The 27,023-nt window shown below is 46.1% G+C and overlaps 2 protein-coding genes across 3 annotated transcripts in view; both read left to right on the forward strand.

Moving 5' to 3' along the window:
• LOC147096970 (uncharacterized) overlaps nucleotides 1-27,023 on the forward strand; it is a 1,290,222-nt gene that overhangs the window by 205,282 nt on the left and 1,057,917 nt on the right. The gene's annotated exons all lie outside the window — the stretch shown is intronic.
• Nucleotides 1-27,023, forward strand: part of csad (cysteine sulfinic acid decarboxylase) — a 114,318-nt gene that overhangs the window by 16,976 nt on the left and 70,319 nt on the right. Inside the window, exons 2-5 of the mRNA XM_085972669.1 lie at nucleotides 12,466-12,623; nucleotides 19,780-19,906; nucleotides 22,529-22,619; nucleotides 26,276-26,382. Coding sequence (XP_085828795.1) covers nucleotides 12,466-12,623; nucleotides 19,780-19,906; nucleotides 22,529-22,619; nucleotides 26,276-26,382 — 483 coding nt within the window. The remainder of the gene's footprint in view (nucleotides 1-12,465; nucleotides 12,624-19,779; nucleotides 19,907-22,528; nucleotides 22,620-26,275; nucleotides 26,383-27,023) is intronic.

The following is a 27,023-nucleotide window of genomic DNA, read 5'->3' on the forward strand; positions in this document are numbered from 1 at the left end:
GGAAAGGTTGGCAACCTCTATGGAGGAGATAACTCGCCAGGGTATGGAAAACATGGTGAGTGCTCATAAGAGAATGACATCTCTTGAGCGTTGGCCATCTGTTGAACAGAGAAACCAGATCTTCATGGAAGTCCTTCTGAGTAGGACTGCCAGTGCAGATACAGGTCCCCATGGCCCCCTAAAGCGCAGCAAGATGCTCTCGAGCTACTTCCAAGCGCTGGCCCCTTCTGGCCTGTGCAGCTTCAGGTGAGTGAGCAGCAGCCTGGTGCTCCTGGTGCTCATCCTGCTGTTCCTGGTTCTGCTGCTGCCGCCTCTGCTGCTGGAGATCCTCTAATGGCAAGAAGGGAAGGAAAAAAAGGCCTCCCATGCTTCTGGTAGATGCCTCCGCTGAGGAAGCGCTGAGTGAGGGTGGCGAGAGGGGCTTCCCAGGAGATCACATTGGAGAAATGTGTGAGGCTCCAACCTTCCACAGCTGTGCCTAAGCCCTGAAGTAGCCCCAAGCCTGCAACAACAAGGTCCTTCAACATACAAATGCTCTCCGATTAAATCGCAGCTTTCCCGAATGACCTGCAGCTGCGAGCAAGCAAGCCGGCAAGTTTCACGCCAGGTTTCATCAGCGGGGTTCCCCGCAGGCGCGTTTAGCGTGGGGAACCCTTGAAAATCGCAAGGGCCCCTTAAAATGGCATTAAACATGCCAATAATTGGTGATTAGGGTCCCGACGGCCAGTCCCGCCCGCCGCTGGCGGGACTGATTCGGGTCGCAGAGAAACGGCGGTCCGAAAGTCAGATGGGGCGGGGAATCAGGCGGGGGGGGGGGGTCGCGACCCCCTATTTCTGCGATTTTCGGCCCCCGCCTGTAATGATCAATAACATGTCATTCTAGAACAGTACACTAGGTGGAGCCATAGAGCTGTACATTGCTGTGTGTTTAAGACTACACTACCCACAATGCACTAGGCTACCCACAAGGCAGTAGTCAAGATGGCTGCCTGCACACAGAAGTACACATGCTGAATCTCTACAGGATGCTGTACCTAGAGAACATGTACTCAATAAAGTGACTAGCAAAAGCTAGCTGTTCATAATGCAAACGTCCAGTTATTAATGAGCATAACATGGTACCAGGAGTTGTGAAAATCTGCTAAACATTGTGAAACGTGACATGGGGTCTTTGAAGCCACCAGGAGGTTTGAACCTCACGGGAAATGTCGACTACAATTGGCGGGCTTTCAAACAACAATTCGAACTCTACATTGCAGCCATCGGGTTCGGTACGAAGCCAGACGCAAGGAAAGTAGCATTGCTGCTTACGGTTGCAGGCCCACAGGCGATAGAGGTATTTAATACATTTGTATTTAATCCAGAGGAGAACAGAGAAAATTTAGACAATGTGCTAAAGAAATTTGATACACATAGGTCTCATTCTTTTTGGGAGAACAATGAAAGATACGTGTTCCGTTCAAGGACACAAATCAAATCAAATCAACTTTTATTGTCATTGTTAGTGCACAAGTGCAGTACAACGAAATGTAGGCTTGCGGCTCCCGAGAGTGTACAGTTTGGATTGGACACTTAAACATTTCAACATACATTTGTACATATATATTAGCATAAATATGACCATAATAAAGTGCATCGGCAGATGTGCAGGCTTGAGTTTATTTGTGGAGTTCAGTAGGATGACAGCCCTGGGAAAGAAGCTGTTCCTAAATCTGGTCGTACGGGTGCGAATGCATCTGTAGCGTCTTCCAGATGGTAGGAGGGCGAACAGACTGTGGCTGGGGTGGGTAGGGTCTTTGATGATGGACCGTGCCCTCCGTAAGCAGCGTTTCTGATATATATGTTCTATGGTCGGTAGCCGGGTGCCGGTAATGCGTTGGGCAGTTTTGACTACCCGCTGCAGGGCTTTCCGGTCATGGGAGCTACAGCTGCCGTACCATACCGTGATACAGTTTGTCAGGATGCTCTCTATAGTGCAGCGGTAGAAGTTAGAGAGGATCGGGGGTGACAGATTACATCCCTTCAGCCTCCTCAAGAAATATAGGCGCTGCTGGGCCTTCTTCACCAGAGAGGAGGTGTTGAGGGACCAGGAGAGGTCTTCCGTGATGTGGACTCCGAGGAACTTAAAGCTGGCAAAATGAGACTTTTGATAGCTTTGTGACTGATCTGACACTGAAAGCACAGACATGTAATTTCTCTGAACTGAAAGCATCCATGATTCGTGACCAGATTGTGTTTGGTATTCAGGATAAAAAGGTCAGGGAACGTCTGTTGAGAGAAACCGAACTGACATTGGAAAATGCTGTGAAAATATGCCAAGCCAGTGAGCTAGCTCGACAGCACGCGAAGACTTTCAGTGAAATCAATAATGATGTGATTGTAGTAAGTGCTGCTGTCAGTGCTGTGTCCTACAAAGGGAAGAAATATGGGCAGAACAGAAATGAAAAGCAATCGGAGGAAGAAATTTTAATTGTAAACGCTGTGGTTACAAACACCAGTTAAGACAATGCCCAGCGTTTGGAAAAATGTGCACAAAATGTCATGGAAAGAATCACTTTGCCAAACAATGCTTTTCAAAAGTAACAACAAGAAAGGGCAACAAGTCAATATAATTGAGGACACTGATTTAAGTGAGACATTTTTTGTACGAATGGTGTCATGTGACCATGTCAAAAATGATACAGAAAATGTGCAGCCCTCCGGAATGGACAATGCTGAACATAACGTTAATGCAGTAAAAGAGGACAAATGGATGATCCCACTGCAGGTAAATGGAGCATTAGTTACATTGAAACTAGACACTGGGGCAAAAGCAAACTTAATCAGTATGAGTGACATTAAAAATATGAAAGAAAAGCCCAAAATACAGAAAAAGTCAGTACTACTGAAGGACTATAATGGACAGAAAATAGATAGCTTAGGTGTATGCAGACTTAAAGTGACAGTCAAAGACAAAGTGCATCATCTCATGTTTTCTGTTGTGGCTGAAGGACTTGATTCACTACTAGGTGACAAAGCTTGTGAAGACTTCGAACTGGTCAAGAGAGTCTACCGTATAAACTGTGCCATAAGCAGACCAGATGAATCAGTGGATTCAGTAGTGAGTAATTTCCAGGATGTGTTCAAAGGATTTGGAGTTCTACCATTCACTTACAAGGTCCAGCTAAAGGAGGATGCTCAGCCAGTGGTACATGCTCCATGAAGAGTTCCAGCACCCCTGCGTGACCGGCTCCAGAATGAACTGGACAGAATGACCACACTAGGAGTCATCAGGAAAGTCGAAGAGCCAACAGACTGGGTTAACTCCATGGTATGTGTAAAGAAAAAGAACAATGATCTAAGAATATGCATGGATCCAAAGGACTTAAATGCAAGCATAAAACGTGAACACTACCAGATTCCCAAGCGAGAAGAAATCACCAGTGAAATGTCAGGTGCCAGATACTTCACAAAGCTCGATACCTCAAGGATTTTGGCAACTAAAACTGGATGAAGAGAGCACCAAATACTGTACCTTCAATACACCATTTGGCAGGTATTGTTTCCTCAGAATGCCTTTCGGGATAATATCTGCATCTGAAATCTTTCATAGAGCGATGGAACACATAATTGAAGGTCTGGAAGGAGTTCGGGTCTATGTTGATGACATCATCATCTGGGGCTCCACACTGAAAGAACACAATGAGAGACTGACTAAAGTGCTACATAGCATACGCCGGAATGGACTGAAGCTCAACAAAGCCAAGTGTCAGTTTGGCGCCCAGGAAGTCACTTTCCTAGGAGATAATCTATCTGGTAAAGGAATAGAGCCAGATATGGAAAAAGTAAACGCCATACTCAACATGCCCCGACCCACTGACAAAAAAGGAGTGCTACGCATCATGGGGATGATAAACTTCATTGGAAAGTTCATTCCTAACTTGTCAGCCAAGACAGCCTGTCTGCGAGATCTGCTACATAAAACAAATGAGTTCGCATGGACAGAAAGACATGAACAAGAGTGGATGAACCTCAAAACAGTGCTGACAACCACACCTGTACTCACTTTCTTTGACCCAACAAAGAGAATCAAAGTGTCAACGGATGCATCAAAAGATGGCCTAGGCGCGGTCTTGCTACAAGCAGAGGGTGAAGATTGGAAGCCTGTTGCCTATGCCGCCAGGTCTATGACTGATTCTGAGTGTCGATACGCCCAGATTGAAAAGGAATGTCTAGGCTTGGTAGTTGGACTAGAAAAGTTCCATGGCTACATATATGGACTTCCCACCTTCACAGTTGAGAGAGACCACAGCCCACTGGTTGCCATCATAAAAAAAAAAAAACCTGAATGAGATGTCTCCAAGGATTCAATGACTCATGATGAAGCTGCAAAGATATGACTTTGAACTGATCTACACACCAGGCAAATACATAGTGTTAGCAGATGCACTATCCCGAGCACCCACAATGAGTCAAGTGAGCTCTACTGAGGAAGACGTGGATGTTCATGTGAGTATGGTCACTGCTGCGCTGCCCGTGTCAGACACAAAATCAAAGCAAATGGCAGAAGAAACAGTAAAAGATAGTGTTACAAACAGTAATAGAGAACATTCATCATGGTTGGCCAAAAGGTTCCTGTCCAAAATACTTTCACATAAGGTCAGAATTGAGTGTCGCAAATGGACTATTACTAAAACAGAACAGAATAGTAATTCCACAGGCTCTACGTCAAGACATGCTCAAAAGGATTCATGAGGGACACCTCGGAATTGAAAAATGCAAAAGGAGAGCAAGAGACACTGTTTATTGGCCTGGCATAAATAAGGACATTGAGAATATGATAGGCATATGTGAGACATGTCAAACACCAGAACAATCTCATGAAAACACATCAGACTTACCCGTGCTGAGAAGATCCACACGTGTAGTAAAAAAGCCTGATCGACTTAATCTTTGAGTACAAAGAAAAACTATATTGAAAATGTATTGACTGTTGTGAAAATGTTTGTTTATAGAGCACTAGCAAAAGTGTTACTGATATCATCTTTATCGTGTTTCTTGAAAGTTGATTGATAATTTTGTTTAACCTCAAAGAAAGGGGGATGTAATGATCAATAACATGTCATTCTAGAACAGTACACTAGGTGGAGCCATAGAGCTGTACATTGCTGTGTGTTTAAGACTACACTACCCACAATGCACTAGGCTACCCACAAGGCAGTAGTCAAGATGGCTGCCTGCACACAGAAGTACACATGCTGAATCTCTACAGGATGCTGTACCTAGAGAACATGTACTCAATAAAGTGACTAGCAAAAGCTAGCTGTTCATAATGCAAACGTCTAGTTATTAATGAACATAACACCGCCTGCCTGAAAACCCACCCGATGGCTGGCAGAAAATCGGGGCCCTAGAGTGAGGCATGAACTCACAACTTTCTGACCCAGAGGTGAGACTGCTACCAACTGAGCCAAGCTGATGCTCTCTCTAATTGAAAGATTCAAGTAGTTTATCATATAAAGGATATTTGCCAACCTGGAGCGTTATTTGACGGGAGACTTGATTCACTTCTGCTGTTATTCAATGGAGCCTGACTCAACATGTTTGAATGTTGTCGTGGCAACTACAGCTGATAATACAATCAATGACCTGAAACTTCAGAGTCACGCTGACATGTTTGGGGTGAATGCAAGGGAAGACCGTAGAAGTGTTTCTTTTCATAGTTACCTGAACTGAGAGACAGCCAAAAAGCTCAATAACTGGTCTGAGTGACCATTAATTGCATTGCAGTTATCAAATTTCTAGCTTATGCCAGAGGATAGTGATTTGGAGTGGACTCTACCCACCCATTTAATCTCCTCACATAGCCCATGTACATTCTACCTTATAATAATCTTCACCTGCTGACCTCATAGAGGTTTTCACAATGATATGAGGTTTTGATAGAGTAGATGGAGATAAACTATTCCCTCTGTCTAGTGGATCAATAACCAAAGGTCAGAGATTAAACCTCATTGGCGAAAGATCTAGAGGGGAGATGAGGAGAAATATTTTCAGAGTTGTTGGGATCTGGAACGCTCGACCTGAAAAGGTGGTGGAAGCTGATTCCAGCAATAATTTTGAAGGGAGTTGGGCAGGTACTTGATGTTGATGAGGAACTTGCAGGGCTATAGACAGCAAGCGGGGATGTGGGACTAAGCAAAACTGCTCTTTCAAAGAGCCGCCTTCTCTGCTGTAAGTTTCTATGGTGCCCTGTACTGTGGACCTTAGCCCTTCACTCTGATATGATATTAAGAAATCAGAGCAGGAGTCGGCCATTCGGCCCCTCGAGCCTGCTCTGCCATTCAATAAGATCATGGCTGATCTTCTACCTCACCTCCACTTTCCTGCACTCTCTCCATATCCCTTGATTCCCTTAATATCCAAAAATCTATCAATCTCTGTCTTGAATGTACTCAACGACTGAGCCTCCACAGCCCTCTGGGGTAGAGAATTCCAAAGATTCACAACCCTCTGAGTGAAGAAATTTCTCCTCCTCTCAGTCCTAAATGGCCGACCCCTTATTCTGAGACTGTGACCCCTGGTTCTAGACTCCCCAGCCAGGGGAAACATCCTCCCTACATCTACCCTGTAAGAATTTTGTATGTTTCAATGTGATTTCTAGATGAAAAATAAATCTGTAATCACAGTTTGTTAAACTGCTTTTATCTGTATCTTTCAACTTTTTAAGGACCTGGTTCCTGTCCAGGATTGGAAATCTCGCTGTCTGTCTGTCTCTCTGTCAAATTTAGCTGTTTCTTTCATTAGCTTTGCTGTCTGTCCTTGGACATGGCATTGTTAGTACATTACTACTGTGATGATCACTTATAATTGAGAGGTGGTGTTTGCCTTCCTTGTGAAGTTTGCACTATGCTGGGAGCATAGAGCCCGAGTGTTATTCCCATTGCTGCTGATTAGGGCTTTGATCCTGTTTGGGGAAAGATTTCTTCTGTGTTGCTGCTTTCTGAGGTAACTGGCCCCCCTCTGGATATTTAAAAGGGTAAAGCTATAGGGTCGATGGCTTTTAATGAGCATCACTTGTGTGTTAAGTACCTTTTGGACATGAAGGGTTTTGCCAACTGTCAGCTTAAATCCTGACCTGAGGGACAGATGGACGGAAATAGACAAGTGGGAAAGACTCGGACTGACGGTCATGTGGCTTAGTTGAAGAATACAATAAGCTTCTGCTTTCTGCTCCGATTGTGTGAACAAACTTTGCTTTTTTTAAGATCGCTTTCATTCTTTAAATGACCACTGTCTTGTTTCTTGTGGTTAGTTTGTTGTTTGGCGCATCTTCGTGGGCCTTGTTTGATGTCGCTGATGGGCAGTGATTCCCGATAAAGGCTTTCTTTGTGAAACGTGGTGTTTTTCTGTGACTGGGATTAATGAGGAGGCTGGCTGACCTGCAGAGTCTGGTCTCCCAGTGGCCCTGTCTGTTACTGCAGCCGCCACCTTGATAACACAAGAACATGGAGTTGGCCAGACGGCCCCTCGAGGCTGCTCCGCCATTCAATAAGATCATGGATGATCATCGACCTCAACTCCACTTTCCCACCCGATCCCCATATCCCTTGATTCCCCTAGAGTCTAAAAATCTATCGATCTCCGCCTTGAATATACTCAAAGACTCGGCATCCACAGCCTTCTGTCCCTTCCTGTCACACTCTGCTAATTTTTACCCAAATCGCTACACTGCTCTATTGCCTTGACCTTTCTCTTTTTAGATTTCTAAATTTCCCCTCACCTGACCCCCCTCCTTGCTTTTTTAGTTTAAAGCCCTACAGCCCTAGTTATTCGATTCACCAGGACGCTGGTCCCAGCCTGGTTTAAGTGGAGCCCGTCCCGACGGAACAGCTCCCTCTTTCCCCAGTACTGCTGCCAGTGCCCCATGAATCGAAACCCCTTCTTCCCACACCACTCTTTGAGCCACGCATTTAACTCTGATCTGCTTGATTGTATGCCAATTTGCGCGTGGCTCAGGTAGTAATACAGAGATTATTACCCTTGAGGTTCTGCTTATTAATTTAAACCCTATCTCCTCAAACTCCCTCAGCAGAACCTCATTCTTAGTTCTACCTATGTCATTGGTTCCTACATGTACCTCGACAACTGGATCCTCCCCCTCCCTCTCCAAGTTCTTCTCCAGCCGCGAGGAGTTATCTTTAACCCTGGCACCGGGCAGGCAAATCATCCTTCGGGACTCTCTTTCGCGGTTGCAGAGATCAGTAACTATCCCCCTGACTATACTGTCCCCTACCACATTCCTTCCTCCTTTTCCCCCCACCCCCCACCAACTTGGATGGCCCCTGTACCACGGTGCCGTGGTCAGTTTGCCCATCCTCCCTGCAGTCCTTTTCCTCATCCATACAGGTAGAAAGTACCTTGTACCTGTTGGACAAGGTCCAGGGCTGAGGCTCCTCCATTGCTACATCCTGGGTCCCCATACCTTCCTGACTTGCAGTCACACCCTCCTGTCCCTGACCACTGACTAACTCTAAAGTACTACTTAACCTAAAGGGTGTGACTGCCTCCTGGAACAAAGTGTCCAGGTAACTCCCCCTCCCTGATGCCCCACAATGTCTGCAGCTCGGACTCCAGCTCAACAATTCTGAGCTGAAGTTCCTCGAGTTGCAGACACTTACTGCAGATGTGGTTGCTCAGGATCGCGATGCTCTCCACAAACTCCCACATGCTGCAGTTACGACACACCACCTGCCCTGCCACCTCAAACCTTGTTTTATTTATTAATTTGTTAAAGCTTTTATTCAATCGATATTTTAGTTTTATTATTTTGTCTAGTTTGTTATTAAGTACTAGCAAGTTACAGTTGCTCAGCTCTTAATTTAACCCCCTTCCCTAACTGATATCCGAGTGGTAAGGTCAGAAACTGAGAGAAGCGAGATATTAGGAACAAAACCCAACTGTTTAATTACACGGTGTAGCAGAGAAACATCTCTTACAGGCTGCAGGCAAGACACACAATTCTTACTGCACGATGGAGGATTCACCTGAGTCATACCCATAAATGCAATGCCACATTACCATATAAACTGGTGTACCAGGACATTGAATACATGACCCATTACCTTAAAAACTGGTGAATGTGAACCCTTAATATTTGGCTCCATCTGGTGGATAACTTAAACATTACATCCCAGATTACTATACTAACTTAGAGAGGCTCTCGCCGCTGCTTTAATTCAGGTCCGCTCTCGGGCCGCTCTTTATCCTCTCGCCGCTGCTTTAATTCAGGGCCGCTCTTTATCCTCTCGCCGCTGCTTTAATTCAGGGCCGCTCTCTGGCCGCTCTTTATCCTCTCGTCACTGCTGTCATTGATGTTGCAACATTGGGGGGAAACCACTACCAAAAATGGATTGGCCATCCCAGACGCCACTGAAATCCCCAGAATGTACTGGATTCTGATTATTGAAACTTCTGTCCCCATTCCCAGTGCCTTCAGCTTGAAATTGTAAACACCATAAAATCAGTAACCCGATCACCAGGAGAATTTTTCAGCCTTCAATTTGATGATCAACAATTTCTAGTTGGTAGCCTGCAACGGTCAGCAAATCAGCTTTACGGGGCAGGAAGGATTAGGTTCAGCTGTGATGCCCTCCATTGCTGAAGAGCCCATCAAGGTTCATAATGAATGGGCACCTGGAAGGAGGCTGCCACCCACGGGATGCGTGGAGCGGAGGAAATGAGAGGAAACCAGAGCTGGCTGTCTTTTCTGGCTTTTGCAGCAGTTTTCCTGGGACTTGGGGCACTAATGTTCAACACGTGACAATACAGCAAACAGAGGGGTCCCAACACGCAGCCGCATTTCTAACCCTGTCTGAGCAGATAAATGGGAAAATCAACATAACTATAGTGTGTCTTATCAATCGGGCGGTTACATATTTACAGGAGTGTAGTCAGCCCATCTCTGCATCCACACACAATCATGTCATCTGATTAGTTTCCATGGCAATGTAATTTATTTATTTGTCACTTGTAAATGATCCTGATTTGTGCGAGGACTGTGGTGTTTTTGTCATATTTACATGGCTTTATAATTGACTAGGATGTGTGTCATAAAACTACACCGGCAGTTTAACATAGGATTTTAAAAATGCCCAGCCTGGCCTTTGAAACTGTTTTCCTAAAGCAGTGATGAATGAAGTGACACTCTTTCTCGTCACCACCCACTCTCCTGGATGGGTTGATCCACAGTCCCAGAGGCCCTCTGATAACTCGCCATTTGTATGGCAGCCTTGACAGAGTTCCAACAGGCTACTTTACCATGGAACGAACACAGCCAAGCCCAATCCTCTGTTCCCCCTGCCAACACCCAGCAAGAGTGGGTGATCTGGAGCAGGAATCCCTGTACTCCGCTCAGCTAACTTGGTACAACCTGGTGACTGAAGCGGAGACCTTTCTGATCTCCTGTCTCACTACTACACTAGATAGTGGATGTACCAACGGAGTCAGCAGGCAGCCATTGCCTGTGACTTTTAATAATGGGCATGAGAAATTCGAACATCAGTTAATAAGGAGGAAATGAGAAAAAGGCTGTTCAACCAATCCACGTCCCTGTACAGAACCCCCTCGCCGTTCAACCAATCCACGTCCCTGTACAGAACCCCCTCGCCGTTCAACCAATCCACGTCCCTGTACAGAACCCGTCTGTGACGCATATGGGGGTTGATCTGAACTCTGGGCAGATTTCAAGCAGGCCGGGGGAATGGGTGACTCTTGGACCTCAGCACCTCGTCATCAGGCTACTCAAACACGGAAAGCATCTTCTTTGTCTTCCTAACCTTTCCTGTTTAGTTCTATCTGTGTCCACCCTCGCTTACCCTCTCCATTCTGCTTCCTACTCTCTTTCTCCCCCCTTCTCCACGCCATCTTGTGTCCCACTTCACCCCCTCGCTTTACTACCTCCTTCCCCACCTGCCAATGTGTTCCTTCAACCTCTCATCCTAGACCCAGTCAGCCTATTCCTATCTCCCTCTTCATGCCATGTATCCCCATCCTTTCTGCAGCTAAATCCCCTATTTGGCCTCTTTCTATGTCTCTTGTCTCCTAGTTAAGCTGCAGTTCTCGCTGTTGGTAACCTTTCTTTGTGTCCTGTTAACCGCTCCACCGAGTCATTAGACAAACAGACACCACTCTGGACCTTGCAGGGTTCTGTTATTCATTAATGAAAATTCTATTTATCTGTTAGTCTCCAGACTCTGTGTTAAAAGGTGCTGAATATTTTATTTTGTACCTGTAGGGGACAGTTAGGGTTCAACATTTCCTTTTATAAGTGAAACCTAAGGATCTTTCCAGTCTCTTCTTACACTGACAGACCTGTACCCACCAGTACTGTACCCCAGTGTTATACAGTGACAGACCTGTACCCACCAATACTGTAGCCCAGTGTTATACAGTGACAGACCTGTACCCACTAGTACTGTACCCCTGTGTTATACAGAGACAGACCTGTACCCACCAGTACTGTACTGTACCCCGGTGTTATACAGTGACTGACCTGTACCCACCAGTACTGTACCCCAGTGTTACACAGTGACAGACCTGTACCCACCAATACTGTAGCCCAGTGTTATACAGTGACAGACCTGTACCCACTAGTACTGTACCCCTGTGTTATACAGAGACAGACCTGTACCCACCAGTACTGTACTGTACCCGAGTGTTATACAGTGACAGACCTGTACCCACCAGTACTGTACCCCAGTGTTATATAGTGACAGACCTGTACCCACCAGTACTGTACCCCAGTGTTACACAGTGACAGACCTGTACCCACCAGTACTGTTATACAGTGACAGACCTGTACCCACCAGTACTGTACCCCAGTGTTATACAGTGACAGACCTGTACCCACCAGTACTGTAACCCAGTGTTATACAGTAACTGACCTGTACCCCAGTGTTATACAGCTCTGTCCTTTCTCCAGTTACAGGCTTGGTTTGGAAGGACACAATCTATTGTACTGCTGGGGGTTTCTCGCAGTTCAAGTGGACACAGGATGAACTGTCACACTTCACTGAAATTCCAGTGATTTATTTTTTGTATCTTTCTCAATCCACACTCTCTCTTTCCCTCTCTTTCTCGTTCTGTCTCTAATTTGACTTCAATTCACCCCATTTCTTTCTCCGTCGTCCCTCTGTTTCTGTCTCTCTCGTCTTGTCTCATTGGTTCAGGAGATAGACTGTTTGTCCCGTCGTTCACTCAGGTCTCCGATGCCCCGTTGCCAGCTCGCACTTCCAGAAATCTGTGGCGCAAAAATAACACACGCTGAAAATCAAATACTCGTTGTGAGATGGCCCGATCCAGGAAATTCTGGGCCGTTGTGACATCAAATTATTTCCAATCAACTGATTAACGCATTCAGCAGTTGCTATTTTCTGGGTTCCATTTTTAAGCATGTCTTGTATTGTGTTTCCTCTTGTTGTGAAGAGCCCAATGGGCCGAAGAGGAAGTGTCCCGTTAATGTGGACGGAGTATTGCTGGATGGACCCCTGAATGACCCTAAAGCAGGAGAACAATTTGTACAAGATGCATTTCAGATCATTTTGGAGGAGGCCATCAGGAAGGGGACAGATGTCAATGAGAAGGTAGGAGCAGTTTCAATCCATTCATACCAGAATCAGGGAGCAGCCAGCTAATGCTCAAACAATTGGGTGTTGACCATTTCAGTGCTGTCACTGGGCACCTTGTCTGGGTTCATAGAAACATAGAAAAATAGGAGCAGGAGTAGGCCATTCAATATGATCATGGCTGATCCTCTATCTCAATACCATATCCCCGCTCTCTCCCCATACCCCTTGATGCCTTTTGTGTCTAGAAATCTATCTATCTCCTTCTTAAATATATTCAGTGACTTGGCCTCCACAGCCTTCTGTGGTAGAGAATTCCACAGGTTCACCACCCTCTGAGTGAAGACATTTCTCCTCATCTCAGTCCTAAATGTCCTACCCTGTATCCTGAGACTGTGACCCTCGTTCTGGACCCCCCCCAGCCAGGGGAAACATCCTCCCTGCATCCAGTCTGTCTAAGCCCTGTCAGAATTTTATATGTGTCAATGAGATCCCCTCTCATTCTTCTAAACTCCAGTGAATACAGGCCTAGTCGACCCAATCTCTCCTCATACGACAGTCCTGCTGTCCCAGGACTCAGTCTGGTGAACCTTCGTTGCACTCCCTCTATGGCAAGTATATCCTTTCTTAGGTAAGGAGACCAAAACTGCACACAGTATTCCAGGTGTGGTCTCACCAAGGCCCTGTATGACTCTAGTAAGATATCCTTGCTCCTGTACTCAAATCCTCTTGCAATGAAGGCCAACATACCATTTGCCTTGCTAACTGCTTGCTGCACCTGCATGTTTGCTTTCAATGACTGGTGTACAAGGACACCCAGGTCCCTCTGTACATCAACATTTCCCAGTCTATCGCCATTTAAATAATACTCTGCCTTTCTGTTTTTCCTATCTAAGTGGATAACTTCACATTTATCCATGTTATACTGCATCTGCCATGTATTTGCCCACTCACTCAACTTGTCTAAATCGCCTTGAAGCCTCTTTGCATCCAACTCACAATCCCACCTAGTTTCGTGTCGTCGGCAAACTTGGAAATATTACATTTGGTTCCCTCATCCAAATCATTGATATATATTGTGAATAGCTGGGGCCCAAGCACTGATCCCTGCGGTACCCCACTAGTCACCGCCTGCCACCCCGAAAAAGCCCCATTTATTCCTACTCTTTCCTGTCTGTTAACCAATTTTCAATCCATGCCAGTATATTACCCCCAATCCCATGTGCTTTAATTTTGCGGGACTTTATCAAAGGCCTTCTGAAAATCCAAATACACGACATCCACTGGTTCTCCCTTATCTCCTTATCTAGTCTACCAGTTACATCCTCAAAAAACTCCAGTAGGTTTGTCAAACACGATTTCCCTTTCATAAATCCATGTTGACTTTGTCTAATCCCATTGATATTTTCTAAGTGTCCTGTTATCACATCCTTTACAATAGACTCTAGCATTTTCCCTACTGCTGATGTTAGGCTAACTGGTCTGTAGTTCCCTGTTTTCTCTCTCCTTTTTTAAATAGTGGGGTTACATTTGCCACCCTCCAATCTGCAGGAACTGTTCCATAATCTATAGAATTTTGGAAGATGACAACCAATGCATCCACTATTTCCATGGCTACCTCTTTTTTAGTACTCTGGGATGCAGATTATCAGGCCCTGGGGATTTATCAGCTTTTAGTCCCATTAATTTCTCCAGCACACTTTTTTACTAATACTGATTTCCTTTAATTCCTCCTTCTCACTAAACCCTTGGTTCCCTAGCATTTCTGGGAAGTTATTTGTGTCCTCTTCTGTGAAGACCGAATCGAAGTATTTGTTTAATTGCTCTGTCATTTCCTTGTTAATAAGAACATAAGTAGGAGTAGGCCATACGGCCCCTCGGGCCTGCTCCGCCATTCAATAGGATCATGGCTGATCCGAGTCTAGACTCACGTCCACTTCCCTGCCCGCTCCCCATAACCCCTAATTCCCTTATCTGCTAGGAAACTGTCTATCTCTGTTTTAAATGTATTTAATGTTGCAGCTTCCACAGCTCTCTGGGGTAGCAAATTCCATAGATTTACTACCCTCTGAATGAAGAAGTTTCTCCTCATCTCAGTTTTGAAAGGGCAGCCCCTTATTCTAAGATTATGCCCCCTAGTTCTAGTCTCCCCCATCAGTGGAAACATCCTCACCGCATCCACCCGATCAAGCCCCCTCACAATCTTATATGTTTCGATAAGATCGCCTCTCATTCTTCTGAATTCAAATGAGTAGAGGCCCAACCTACTCAACCTTTCCTCATACGTCAACCCCCTCATCTCCGGAATCAACCGAGTGAACCTTTTCTGAACCGCCTCGAGAGCAAGTATATCTTTTCTTAAATATGGAAACCAAAACTGCACGCAGTATTCCAGGTGTGGCCTCACCAATACCCTGTATAACTGCAGCAAGACTTCCCTGTTTTTATACTCCATCCCCCTTGCAATAAAAGCCAAGATTCCATTGGCCTTCCTGATCACCTGCTGCACCTGCATACTAACTTTTTATGTTTCATGCACCAGGACCCCCAGATCCCTTTGTACTGTAGCACTTTACAGTTTCTCTCCATTTAGATAATAACTTGCTCTTTGATTTTTTCTGCCAAAGTGCATAACCTCACACTTTCCAATATTATATTCCATCTGCCAAACCTCTGCCCACTCACTTAGCCTGCCTGTCCTTTTGCAGGTTTTTTATGTCCTCCTCACTCACTGCTTTCCCTCCCATCTTTGTATCGTCGGCAAACTTGGATATGTTGCACTCGGTCCCTTCCTCCAAATCGTTAATATAGATTGTAAAAAGTTGGGGTCCCAGCACTGACCCCTGCGGAACACCACTAGTTACTGATTGCCAGCCCGAGAACGAACCATTTATCTCAACTCTCTGTTTTCTGTTAGATAGCCAATCTTCCACCCATACCAGTATATTACCCCCAATCCCGTGATTTTTTTATCTTGATCAGTAATCTTTTGTGTGGAACCTTGTCAAATGCCTTTTGGAACTCCAAATACACTACATCCACTGGTTCCCCTTTATCCACCCTGTATGTTACATCCTCAAAGAATTCGAGCAAATTTGTCAAACATGACTTCCCCCTTCATAAAACCATGCTGACTCTGTCCTATTAAATTATGTTTATCCAAATGCTCTGTTACTGTTTCCTTAATAATGGACTCCAACATTTTGCCAACCACAGATGTTAGGCTAACTGGTCTATAGTTTCCAGCTTTTTGTTTACTTCCCTTCTTAAATAAGGGTGTTACATTCGCAGTTTTCCAATCTGCCGGGACCTTTCCTGAGTCCAGGGAGTTTTGGAAAATAATCACCAATGCATCCACAATCCCTACTGCCACTTCTCTCGAGACCCTAGGATGTAGGCCATCAGGTCCGGGGGATTTATCCGCCTTAAGTCCCATTATTTTACCGAGTACCATCTCCTTAGTGATTTTAATCGTGTTTAGCTCCTCCTCCTTCCCCCCCCCCCCCCCCCCCGCCCCCCCATGCCCCCGGTTTGTCCAGTGTTGGGATATTTTTAGTGTCCTCTACTGTAAAGACTGATACAAAATATTTGTTCAGCGTCTTTGCCATCTCCATGTTCCCCACCACTAGTTTCCCTGTCTCATCCTCTAAGGGACCAACGTTCACTTTAGCCACCCTTTTTCTTTTTATATAGCTGTAGAAACTCTTGCTATCTGTTTTTATATTTTTTGCTAGTTTACTTTAATAATCTATATTCCCTTTCTTAATTAATCTTTTAGTTATTCTTTGCTGACTTTTAAATGCTTCCCAATCTTCTATCCTCCCACTAGATTTGGCTACTTTATATGCCCTTGTTTTCAGTCGGATACTATCCTTTATTACTTTACTAAGCCACGGATGGCTGTCTTTTTTTAACTCCCCTTTTTCCTCAGTGGAATATATTTATCTTGAAAGATGTGAAATATCTCCTTGAATGTAGACCACTGTTCTTGTACCGTCTTAGACTTTAATCTGTTTTCCCAGTCCACTTTAGTCAATTCTACTCTCATACCTTCATAGTCTCCTTTATTTAAGCTCAGTACACTGGTTTGAGATGCAACTCTCTCACCCTCAAACTGAATTTGGAATTCAACCATATTATGGTCACTCATTCCAAGGGGATCCTTTACTAGGACATTTTTTATTAATCCTGTCTCATTACACAGGACCAGATCTAAGATTGCCTGCCCCCTGGTTGGTTCAGTTACATACTGCTCAAGGAACCCGTCCCTAATACACTCTATGAACTCTTCCTCAATGCTGCCATGCCCAATTTGATTAGTCCAGTCAATATTGAAAGTTAAAATCCCCCATGATTATAGCTGTTCCCATTATAAATTCTCCCATTTCTGACTGTAAGGGACCTACACTTGTCCTCACTAATCTTTTTCTTTTTACATACTTGTAGAAGCTTTTACAATCCGCTTTTATGTTCCTTGCAAGTTTACACTTGTACTCTTCCCCTCTTAATCAATCTCTCCAATCAATCATTCCATCTGTCCCATGGCAGGTCCTAACACAAGTCTCATGAGATTCTTGAGCCACTCACTAGAGAAGAGTAGCTGAGGTGGTTTCCCGTTGACTTCCTCGTGGTTTTTAGCTGTGGAGTATCTTCTCCTTGGAGGGCTTCAACCAAGGCTAAAAAGGCCCACCTACCCTTTACAATGGTGGGGGGTCACCAACGTCCCTCGAACACAAATCTCCATCTCTTTCTTCCCCGCCCCCCCCCCCCCCTCCCATCTGGAGATTAACTCAGTATTCAGAGGTACTTGAGGCACTACACTTTTTTTCTGATCCTCTTGATTCATCTCGTCAAATTGTGCCTGCTGCCAGTGATAGACCTGTACCCACCAGTACTGTACCCCAGTGTTGTACACTATGACAGACCTGTACCCACCAGTACTGTACCCCAGTGTTGTACACTATGACAGACCTGTACCCACCAGTACTGTACCCCAGTGTTGTACACTATGACAGACCTGTCCCCACCAGTACTGTACCCGTGTTGTACAGTGACAGACCTGTCCCCACCAGTACTGTACCCGTGTTGTACAGTGACAGACCTGTCCCCACCAGTACTGTACCCGTGTTGTACAGTGACAGACCTGTCCCCACCAGTACTGCGCCCCAGTGTTGTACACTGGCAGACCTGTACCCAACAGTACTGTACCCCAGTGTTATACACTGGCAGACCTGTACACACCAGAACTGTACCCCAGTGTTATACACTGACAGACCTGTCCCCACCAGTACTGTACCCCAGTGTTATACACTGGCAGACCTGTACACACCAGTACTGTACCCCAGTGTTATACACTGACAGACCTGTCCCCACCAGTACTGTACCCCGTGTTATACACTGGCAGACCTGTACCCAACAGTACTGTACCCCAGTGTTATACACTGGCAGACCTGTACCCACCAGTACTGTACCCCAGTGTTATACACTGACAGACCTGTCCCCACCAGTACTGTACCCCAGTGTTATACACTGGCAGACCTGTACCCAACAGTACTGTACCCCAGTGTTCTACACTGGCAGACCTGTACACACCAGAACTGTACCCCAGTGTTACACTGACAGACCTGTCCCCACCAGTACTGTACCCCAGTGTTATACACTGACAGACCTGTACCCAACAGTACTGTACCCCAGTGTTATACACTGGCAGACCTGTACCCACCAGTACTGTACCCCAGTGTTATACAGTGACAGACCTGTACCCAACAGTACTGTACCCCAGTGTTATACACTGGCAGACCTGTACCCACCAGTACTGTACCCCAGTGTTATACAGTGACAGACCTGTACCCAACAGTACTGTACCCCAGTGTTATACACTGACAGACCTGTACCCACCAGTACTGTACCCCAGTGTTATACAGTGACAGACCTGTACCCAACAGTACTGTACCCCAGTGTTATACACTGGCAGACCTGTACACACCAGAACTGTACCCCAGTGTTATACAGTGACAGACCTGTACCCACCAGTACTGTACCCCAGTGTTATACAGTGACAGACCTGTACCCAACAGTACTGTACCCCAGTGTTCTACACTGGCAGACCTGTACCCACCAGTACTGTACCCCAGTGTTATACAGTGACAGACCTGTACCCACCAGTACTGTACCCCAGTGTTATACAGTGACAGACCTGTACCCACCAGTACTGTACCCCAGTGTTATACAGTGACAGACCTGTACCCACCAGTACTGTACCCCAGTGTTATACAGTGACAGACCTGTACCCACCAGTACTGTACCCCAGTGTTATACAGTGACAGACCTGTACCCACCAGTACTGTACCCCAGTGTTATACACTGGCAGACCTGTACCCACCAGTACTGTACCCCAGTGTGATACAGTGACAGACCTGTACCCACCAGTACTGTACCCCAGTGTTATACACTGGCAGACCTGTACCCACCAGTACTGTACCCCAGTGTTCTACACTGGCAGACCTGTACCCACCAGTACTGTACCCCAGTGTTATACACTGGCAGACCTGTACCCACCAGTACTGTACCCCAGTGTTATACACTGGCAGACCTGTACCCACCAGTACTGTACCCCAGTGTTCTACACTGGCAGACCTGTACCCACCAGTACTGTACCCCAGTGTTCTACACTGGCAGACCTGTACACACCAGAACTGTACCCCAGTGTTCTACACTGGCAGACCTGTACACACCAGAACTGTACCCCAGTGTTATACACTGACAGACCTGTACACACCAGAACTGTACCCCATTACCCACAGCCCAGGTTTGGAAGGACGCAATCTATTGTTGTAGTGCTGGTGATTTCTCTCCGTTTAAGTGGACACAGGATGGCCGTGTCACACACCTACCATTGCACCTAATCTGCTGACTATACTGATATCTACCTTTGGTTATCCTTTGGACTTCCCCCAGAAAATGAAGTTCACGAAATGCCCGAATTGTACATGTACTATAGGGGAAACTGGTGTTGTGGGCTGAACGGCCTCCACTATTTCAGTATTTCCTTGTCCAAACCTTTCTAGGATTGGAACACGAGTTTATTAAATCAAGTCAGCCAGGAGGGACCCAGGTCTGTAACCCAGTTTGTTGCTCTTTCCTAACCCTTCTCTTTGCTTGGTTTGTTTGCTAGGTCTGTGAATGGAAGGAACCAGATGAATTGCGAGATCTTCTTGACCTCGATTTAGTTGATGCTGGTGAGCCCCATGAGAAACTGCTGGAGCGGTGCCAAGACGTCATCCGATACAGTGTCAAAACGAGTAGGTAACCTCCTCACTGGCCCCATTTTTGAAGGCTCCAAGTGACCTGTATTGTATTGTGATCCAGCACAGTATTTGGAAGTGCAGCATTCTGATTGTCCGACCATTGTACATTTTCAAACGTGTTTTGAGGCTGTTGAACCTAAATCCTAAAACCCTGTGAGATATCCTCACCCCATCCACCATATTGGAAATTTCTTTTTGCATTGGTTACTGGTCATTCATTATTCAATAAATCTCTTGATTCACTGGCCCTCAGTGGGGGGGGTTTCTGGTTTCTTGCCTCTCCGAGGAGGTAACGTGGCTGCTGGCGGGTAGGAAGTGTCTGGTCATGATGCTCCATCCATCATGGGGATTGGGGCAGGCTCTATGAACCAGCTGGTCTTTTCCTGCCCATCATTTTCATATGTCTGTACAGTAAATGGTTTCACGCCCCCCAGCAACCAACTTCGAATCATGGAATGAGACAGCACAGGAGGCCATTCGGCCCATCGTGCCTATGCCGGCTCTTTGGGAGAGCTATCCAATTAATCCCATTCCCCTGCTCTTTCCCCATAGCCCTGTACATTTTTCACTTCAAGTATTTATTCAATTCTCTTTTGAATGTTATTATTCAATCTGCTTCCATCACCCTCTCAGGCAGTGTATTCCAGATCACAACTCGCTGTGTTTAAAAAAAAAAAAAAAAAAAATAAATAAATAAATAAATAAATAAATAAATAAATAAATTAAAAAAATTAAATAAAAAATAAAAAAAGTTTCCTTCTGTTGCCTCTGGTTCTTTTGCCAATCACCTTAAATCTGTGTCCTCTGGTTACTGACCCTTCTGCCACTGGAAACCGTTTCTCCTTATTTACACTACCTTGAGTGCTTCTATCAAATTTCCCATTAACCTTCTCTGCTCTAAGGAGAACAATCCCAGCTTCTCCAGTCTCTCCGCATAACTGAAGTTCCTCATCCCCTGGTACCATTCTAGTAAATCTCTCCAAGGCCTTGACACCCTTCCTAAAGTGTGGTGCCCAGAATTGAATACAACACTCTAGCTGAGGCTTACCCAGTGTTTTATAAAGGTTCAGCATAACTTCCTTGCTTTTGTACTGTGTTCCTCTATTAATAAAACCAAGGATCCCATTTGCTGTTTTAACAGCCTTCTCAACTTGCCCTGCCACCTTCAAAGATTTGTGTACGTACACCCCCAGCTCTCTGTTCCTGCACCCCCTTTAGAATTGTACCCTTTAGTTTATATTGCCTCTCCTCATTCTTCCAACCAATGTATCACTTCTCTGTGTTAAATTTCATCTGCCACGTGTCTGTCCATTTCACCAGTCTGTCTATGTCCTCCTGAAGTCTGTTACTGTCCTCCTCATTGACGCGCGCGCGTGCACACAATTTACCTTTAACAAATCCATGCTGACTTTCATTTGTTGGCCCATATTTTTCCAAATGCCAATTCATTTTGTCCCAGACTATTGTCTCGAAGTTTCCCCACCACTGACATTCGCCTGACTAGACTGTATTGCTGGGTTTATCACTCTCCCCATTTTAAACAGGGGTGTAACATTTGCAATCCTCCAGCCCTCTGGCACCACCCCCATATCCACGGAGGATTGGAAGATTGTGGCCAGAGCCTCCACAATTGTGAGCTGTGGCTCAGTTGGTAGCACGCTCACCTGAGTCAGAAGGTCGAGGGTTCAAGTCTCACTCCAGGGTCTTGAGCACATAAATCCAGGCTGACACTCCAGTGTAGTGCTGAGGGAGTGCTGCACTGTCGGAGGTGCCGTCTTTCGGATAAGACATTAAACTGAGGCCCTGTCTGCTCTCTGGTGGACATAAAAGATCCCATGGCACTATTTTGAAGAAGAGCAGGGGAGTTCTCCCCGGTGTCCTGGCCAATACTTATCCCTCAACCAACATCACTAAAATCACACATTATCTGGTCATTAGCACATTGCTGTTTGTGGGACCTTGCTTTGTGCAAATTGGCTGCTGCGTTTCCCACATTACAACAGTGACTACACTTCAAAAATACTTCATTGGTTGTAAAGCGCTTTGAGACATCCGGTGGTCATGAAAGGCGCTATATAAATGCAAGTCTTTATTGGAACAGCCCTTTGAGTCTGACGTTTTCCATTCTGAGATTTCCAGTTGCGTCCTACTGGGATCTGGATTGAGACTGACTGCCCAACCCGATCTCACAGCCAGCACATACAGCCTGGGCTGGCTTTGAACCCAGGTGCCAGAGGTGAAAGGTCTAACCCGCTGCATTACTCCAACCCCTGCAACTCCCCCTGATGAGTTTGTGAAGCTCTGCTCAGTCACTGTGGGCTGAGGATCGTGCAACAACAACTTGCATTTATATAGCACCTTTTAACATAGTAAAATGTCCCAAGGTGCTTCAGAGGAGCGATTATCAGACAGAATTTGACACCGAGCCACATAAGGAGCTATTAGGACAGGTGACCAAAAGCTTGGTCAAAGAGGTCGGTTTTAAGGAGCATTTTATAGGATGAGGGGGAGGGAATTCCAGAGCTGAAGTGATAAACTTGAATGTGAGGTCTCTTTATTTGACTAAAATGGCTGCTTTCTCCTAACTGCTGAAATGTATCCTTTTTTTTCCTTCAGTTCATCCTCGATTTTACAACCAGCTGTTTGCAGGCCTGGATCATCACTCCTTGGTTGGGCGTTATATAACGGAAACACTGAACACAAGCCAGTGAGCAGCATTTACTGATGGTCCAATCCAAGTGCTTGCAGTGGGTATTGTGGACAGTGGCATTTATTAGAAGTTGGAAAACATGGAACACACTCTCTCTCTCTCTCTCTTTCTCCCCCCCGCCCCCAGCAGTACCATCCAGAAGGGGTGTCCAGGTTTGTGCCATTATTGAGCTGCCCATTAGCTCCACGAGAAGCTTAGGTTCTCTTTCTCCTCTTCTCATTGGGCTTGTAGAGATTATGGTCATATATCCCTATTGCCCTTATGTGGAGATATTCTACGATATTGTCATCCATTCTTTACCTCTAATACAAGTTCAAGGTCTAGGAAACACTGAAATATCTGGGTAATACTCTTTAATAAATCCAGTCAATTAGATAATAAAACACAACCCCTTGTATGCAGTGCATATGAGGGATAGCCTTGCATGCAGTACACATAAGATATAGGTACCAATGCTCACATATCAAGGACTCCTTCAGCGGGTCTCCAGAGTGTCATAACTGCTTAGCCTCAGCAAGACTAGATGGAAGATCCCCAGGAGCTCTAGTATGTCCTATCTTTCTTTTATAGGGTTTTTTTTTTTTTTTTTACATAGGACAGATGTGGGCACCATGTGTCATCATGACTATGTACACTGTTGACACACAAGCTCATCTAGTGGTGAGGTTAGCTGCTACCATTTGTTGTGTAGGCCTTTGATGTCTTGGGTTGTTTATTACACTCTGGACATTCCACACACGAGTGCTCATTAGTTCGCCGTAGTGTTTGAAGTCTCCTCTAGCCATTGCAGCATGAGAATTAGTATATGTGGATATATATTAAAAGCTTGCTATGGCTATTCTACCTGGTACACCTGTACTTGAGCTCCCTTGGTCCAGTATGGCCAAACGTGGCACAAGTCTGCATTCTGCTGCTGTGGGAGAGTCTCCACTGTATGGAGTTACTGCATGGCAGGTCTCGTGCTCCTGTATTCCCCCATTTTAGAATCAAAGGTGCTGATAATTGAACAGTTCAATAGAGGGGTGCTCAGTGAGACCCTGTCTCCCCTCCCCCCAACCACTTTCCCCCAACCAACTACCCATTCTGTTTTGAGGAGTTTTGCTTTCCGCCAAAGGGACCATGACTCTGCCATTCAAACTGCTGAGGGGATTCCCTCCTCTGCTACAAGAGAAGTCCTGAGCTCTCTGAAATGCTCCACAACTACTTTTGACTGGGGAGGGGGGGTGGATTTGAGGTGATAGTTTCTGCTGTTACATGTGATTGGATATCAGTGCTGGGAAATCAGTTTTGACAGCAATACTGGGATCAAACACTCCCAGGGCAGGTACAGCACAGGCTAGATACAGAGTAAGGCTCCCTCTACACTGTCCCATCAAACACTCCCAGGGCAGGTACAACACTGGTTAGATACAGAGTAAAGCTCCCTCTACACTATCCCATTAAACACTCCCAGGTACAGCACGGGTTAGATACAGAGTAATGCTCCCTCTACACTGTCCCATCAAACACTCCCAGGGCAGGTACAGCACGGGTTAGATACAGAGTAAAGCTCCCTCTACACTGTCCCATCAAACACTCCCAGGGCAGGTACAGCACGGGCTAGATACAGAGTGAAGCTCCCGCTACACTGTCCCATCAAACACTCCCAGGGCAGGTACAACACTGGTTAGATACAGAGTAAAGCTCCCTCGACACTGTCCCACCAATGTGCTCTGTCCCAACTTCAGAAAAATATTTTTCCACCAGGTTCAATCTAGTCAGTGCCAAGTTAGATGACCTCAGATGGGCTGTTACAAAAGCAAAATACTGCAGATGCTGGAAATCTGAAATAAAAACAGAAAATGCTGGAAATACTCAGCAGGTCAGGCAGCATCTGTAGAGAGAAAAACAGAGTTAACGTTTCAGGTCGATGACCTTTCGTCAGAACTGGAAAAAGTTAGAGGTGTAACAGATTTTTAAGTAAGTTCAGGGGCAGGGCAATGGGGGGAGGGGCAGAAAGAACAGAAGGGAAGGTCTGTGATAGGGTGGAAGGCGGGAGAGATTAAATGACAAAAGGGATGATGGTGCGAGGCAAAAGGAGATGGTAATGGGACAAGTTAAGAAACAAAAGATGACTTTAAATGAAGTGTAAATGGCAATGGCAAATGATCGACAGCTGCCACGTGAGAGAAAATAAAAGTTGGGGCCGAGGTTATGGTCTGAAATTGTTGAACTCGATGTTGAGTGCAGAAGGCTGTAAAGTGCCCATTCGAAAGATGAGGTGCTGTTCCTCGAGCTTACGTTGAGCTTCGTTGGAACGGTGCAAGAGGCAGAGGATGGAGAGATCAGAGTGGGAGTGGAGCGGAGAATTAAAGGCGACCGGAAGCTCGGGGTCACACTTACGGACTGAACGGAGATGTTCCGCAAAGCAGTCGCCCAATTTGCGTTTGGTCTCCCCAATGTAAAGGAGACCGCATCGTGAGCAGCGAATACAGTATATTAAATTGCAAGAAGTACAAGTAAATCGCTGTTTCACCTGGAAGGGGTGTTTGGGGCCCTGGACAGTGGGAAGGGGGGGGGAGGTAGAAGGGCATGTGTTGCATCTCATGCGCTTGCACGGGAAGGTGCCAGGGGAAGGGGTGTTGAGGGTGATTGAGGAGGGGACCAGGGTGTTGCGGAGGGAGCGGTCCCTTCTGAATGCTGAAAGGGGGTGAGGGGAAGATATGTTTGGTGGTGGGATCACGCTGGAGGTGGCGGAAATGACAGAGGATGATCCGTTGAATGTGGAGGCTGGTTGGGTGAAAGGTGAGGACAAGGAGAACCCCATCGTGGTTCTGGGAGGGAGGGGAAGGGGCGAGAGCAGAAGTGCAGGAAATAGAATGGACACCGTCGAGGGCCCCGGCAACCACGATAGAGGGGAATCCTCCGGTTGAGGAAAAAGGAAGACATATCGGAAGCACTAGTATGGAAGGTGGCATCGTTGGAGCAGATACGGTGGAGACGGAGACACTGGGAGAATGGAATAGAGTCTTGACAGGGAGCGGGGTGGGAGGAAGTGTGGTCCAGGTAGCTGGGAGTCGGTGGGCTTATTGTGGATGTTTGTCGATAGCCTATCCCCAGAAATGGAGAGAGAAGTCGAGGAAGGGAAGATGGGCTGTTGATGTGTAACCGCAATTGGTCTTTGTGCCTGTGGGCTGGTAAACATGTGAGTACTGCATCACAGTCAGCTACTGTGGTCCACTACTCTGCTGACATTCACTGTCTAGCATCGCACAGAAGGAATGGCCACTTGGGTGAGGGGCCAAAGTGCTGCTGGTGCCCATGGAATCTTACACTGGGGGAATCACTGTCTTTGTAGAGGGTGGCGTTGGAAGCCTTGTTGGCAGTTTTGGGTTCTGCATTTGTGTCCATGACTGACTGGGCTGTGTCAAGTAGTACTGGACTTGTAGTTTAAGTTTTGATACAAACACTGGATATTGATTGTGTTCTCTTTCTCGTGCTGCCACTCTCTTCCCCCTCTCGTTCTTCCCCACTCCTTCCTATGGTGCTGCCTTTCTTCTGTGCTTCTCTTCTCTTGCCTCTGTTCTCTTTCACCTTCTCCCTTTCTTGCTGTATGTCTTGCAACCCTCTCTTCTACCTCTCGCTCTTCCCTTCCCCGATGCTGTCTCTCTCAGATACACCTATGAGATTGCACCAGTTTTTGTGCTGATGGAGGAAGTGGTGTTGAAAAAGCTTTGCGAGCTTATTGGATGGAAGAGCGGCGATGGAATCTTCTGCCCAGGTTGGTGCCACTGCTCTGACGGGACAAGACGACCCAGGGTCAGGCTAGATGTTTTGTTTTAAATCCTGCTTTCTCGGCTCTCCTCCCACATGGTCAACATGCCCTTCTTGTCCAGTGTTCTAAGCAGCAGGCTGTGGATCCTTCACGCTTCAAAAGTCAGGGTCCACAGCCAGCTGGTCTCTGAATAACTGACCGCCATTTCAGAGAAGGAAAATGGAGCCCGTGCTGTGAGTTGCCCGTGCACTCTGAATTCTCACTTTCTGGAGTGTTCTTCCCCGCGAGCTGCACTTCACCCTCTCGGACATCGTTTCCTCACTACATGTATCACATCTTGTGCCAGGGAATTTAGCCGAGTGCACTTCCCATTTAACTAATTGGTGGCACTGTCATTTTAAGTCGCCATGAGAGTGTAATCGTTCTGCTCTATATACAGGAAACTCTCGATTTACCGGCGCCTAAATAACCGGAAATCTCTTAACCGGCAAAATTCAGGAGTAGGTTCAGGTAAGTTTTACTTCATATTAGTGGCCGTTCCTGGATCTGTGGCCCTGTAACCAGGGTTCCTGCACCTGTTGCTATGCAACAGGGACGCCTGGATCTTGTGCCCGGGGTTCCTGCACCTGTTGCTATGCAACAGGGAC

This window comes from Somniosus microcephalus, chromosome 33 (genome assembly GCF_052327205.1).
Source record: "Somniosus microcephalus isolate GS21.2 chromosome 33, FLI_Smic_1.0, whole genome shotgun sequence".
Classification (NCBI taxonomy): Eukaryota; Metazoa; Chordata; class Chondrichthyes; order Squaliformes; family Somniosidae; genus Somniosus; species Somniosus microcephalus.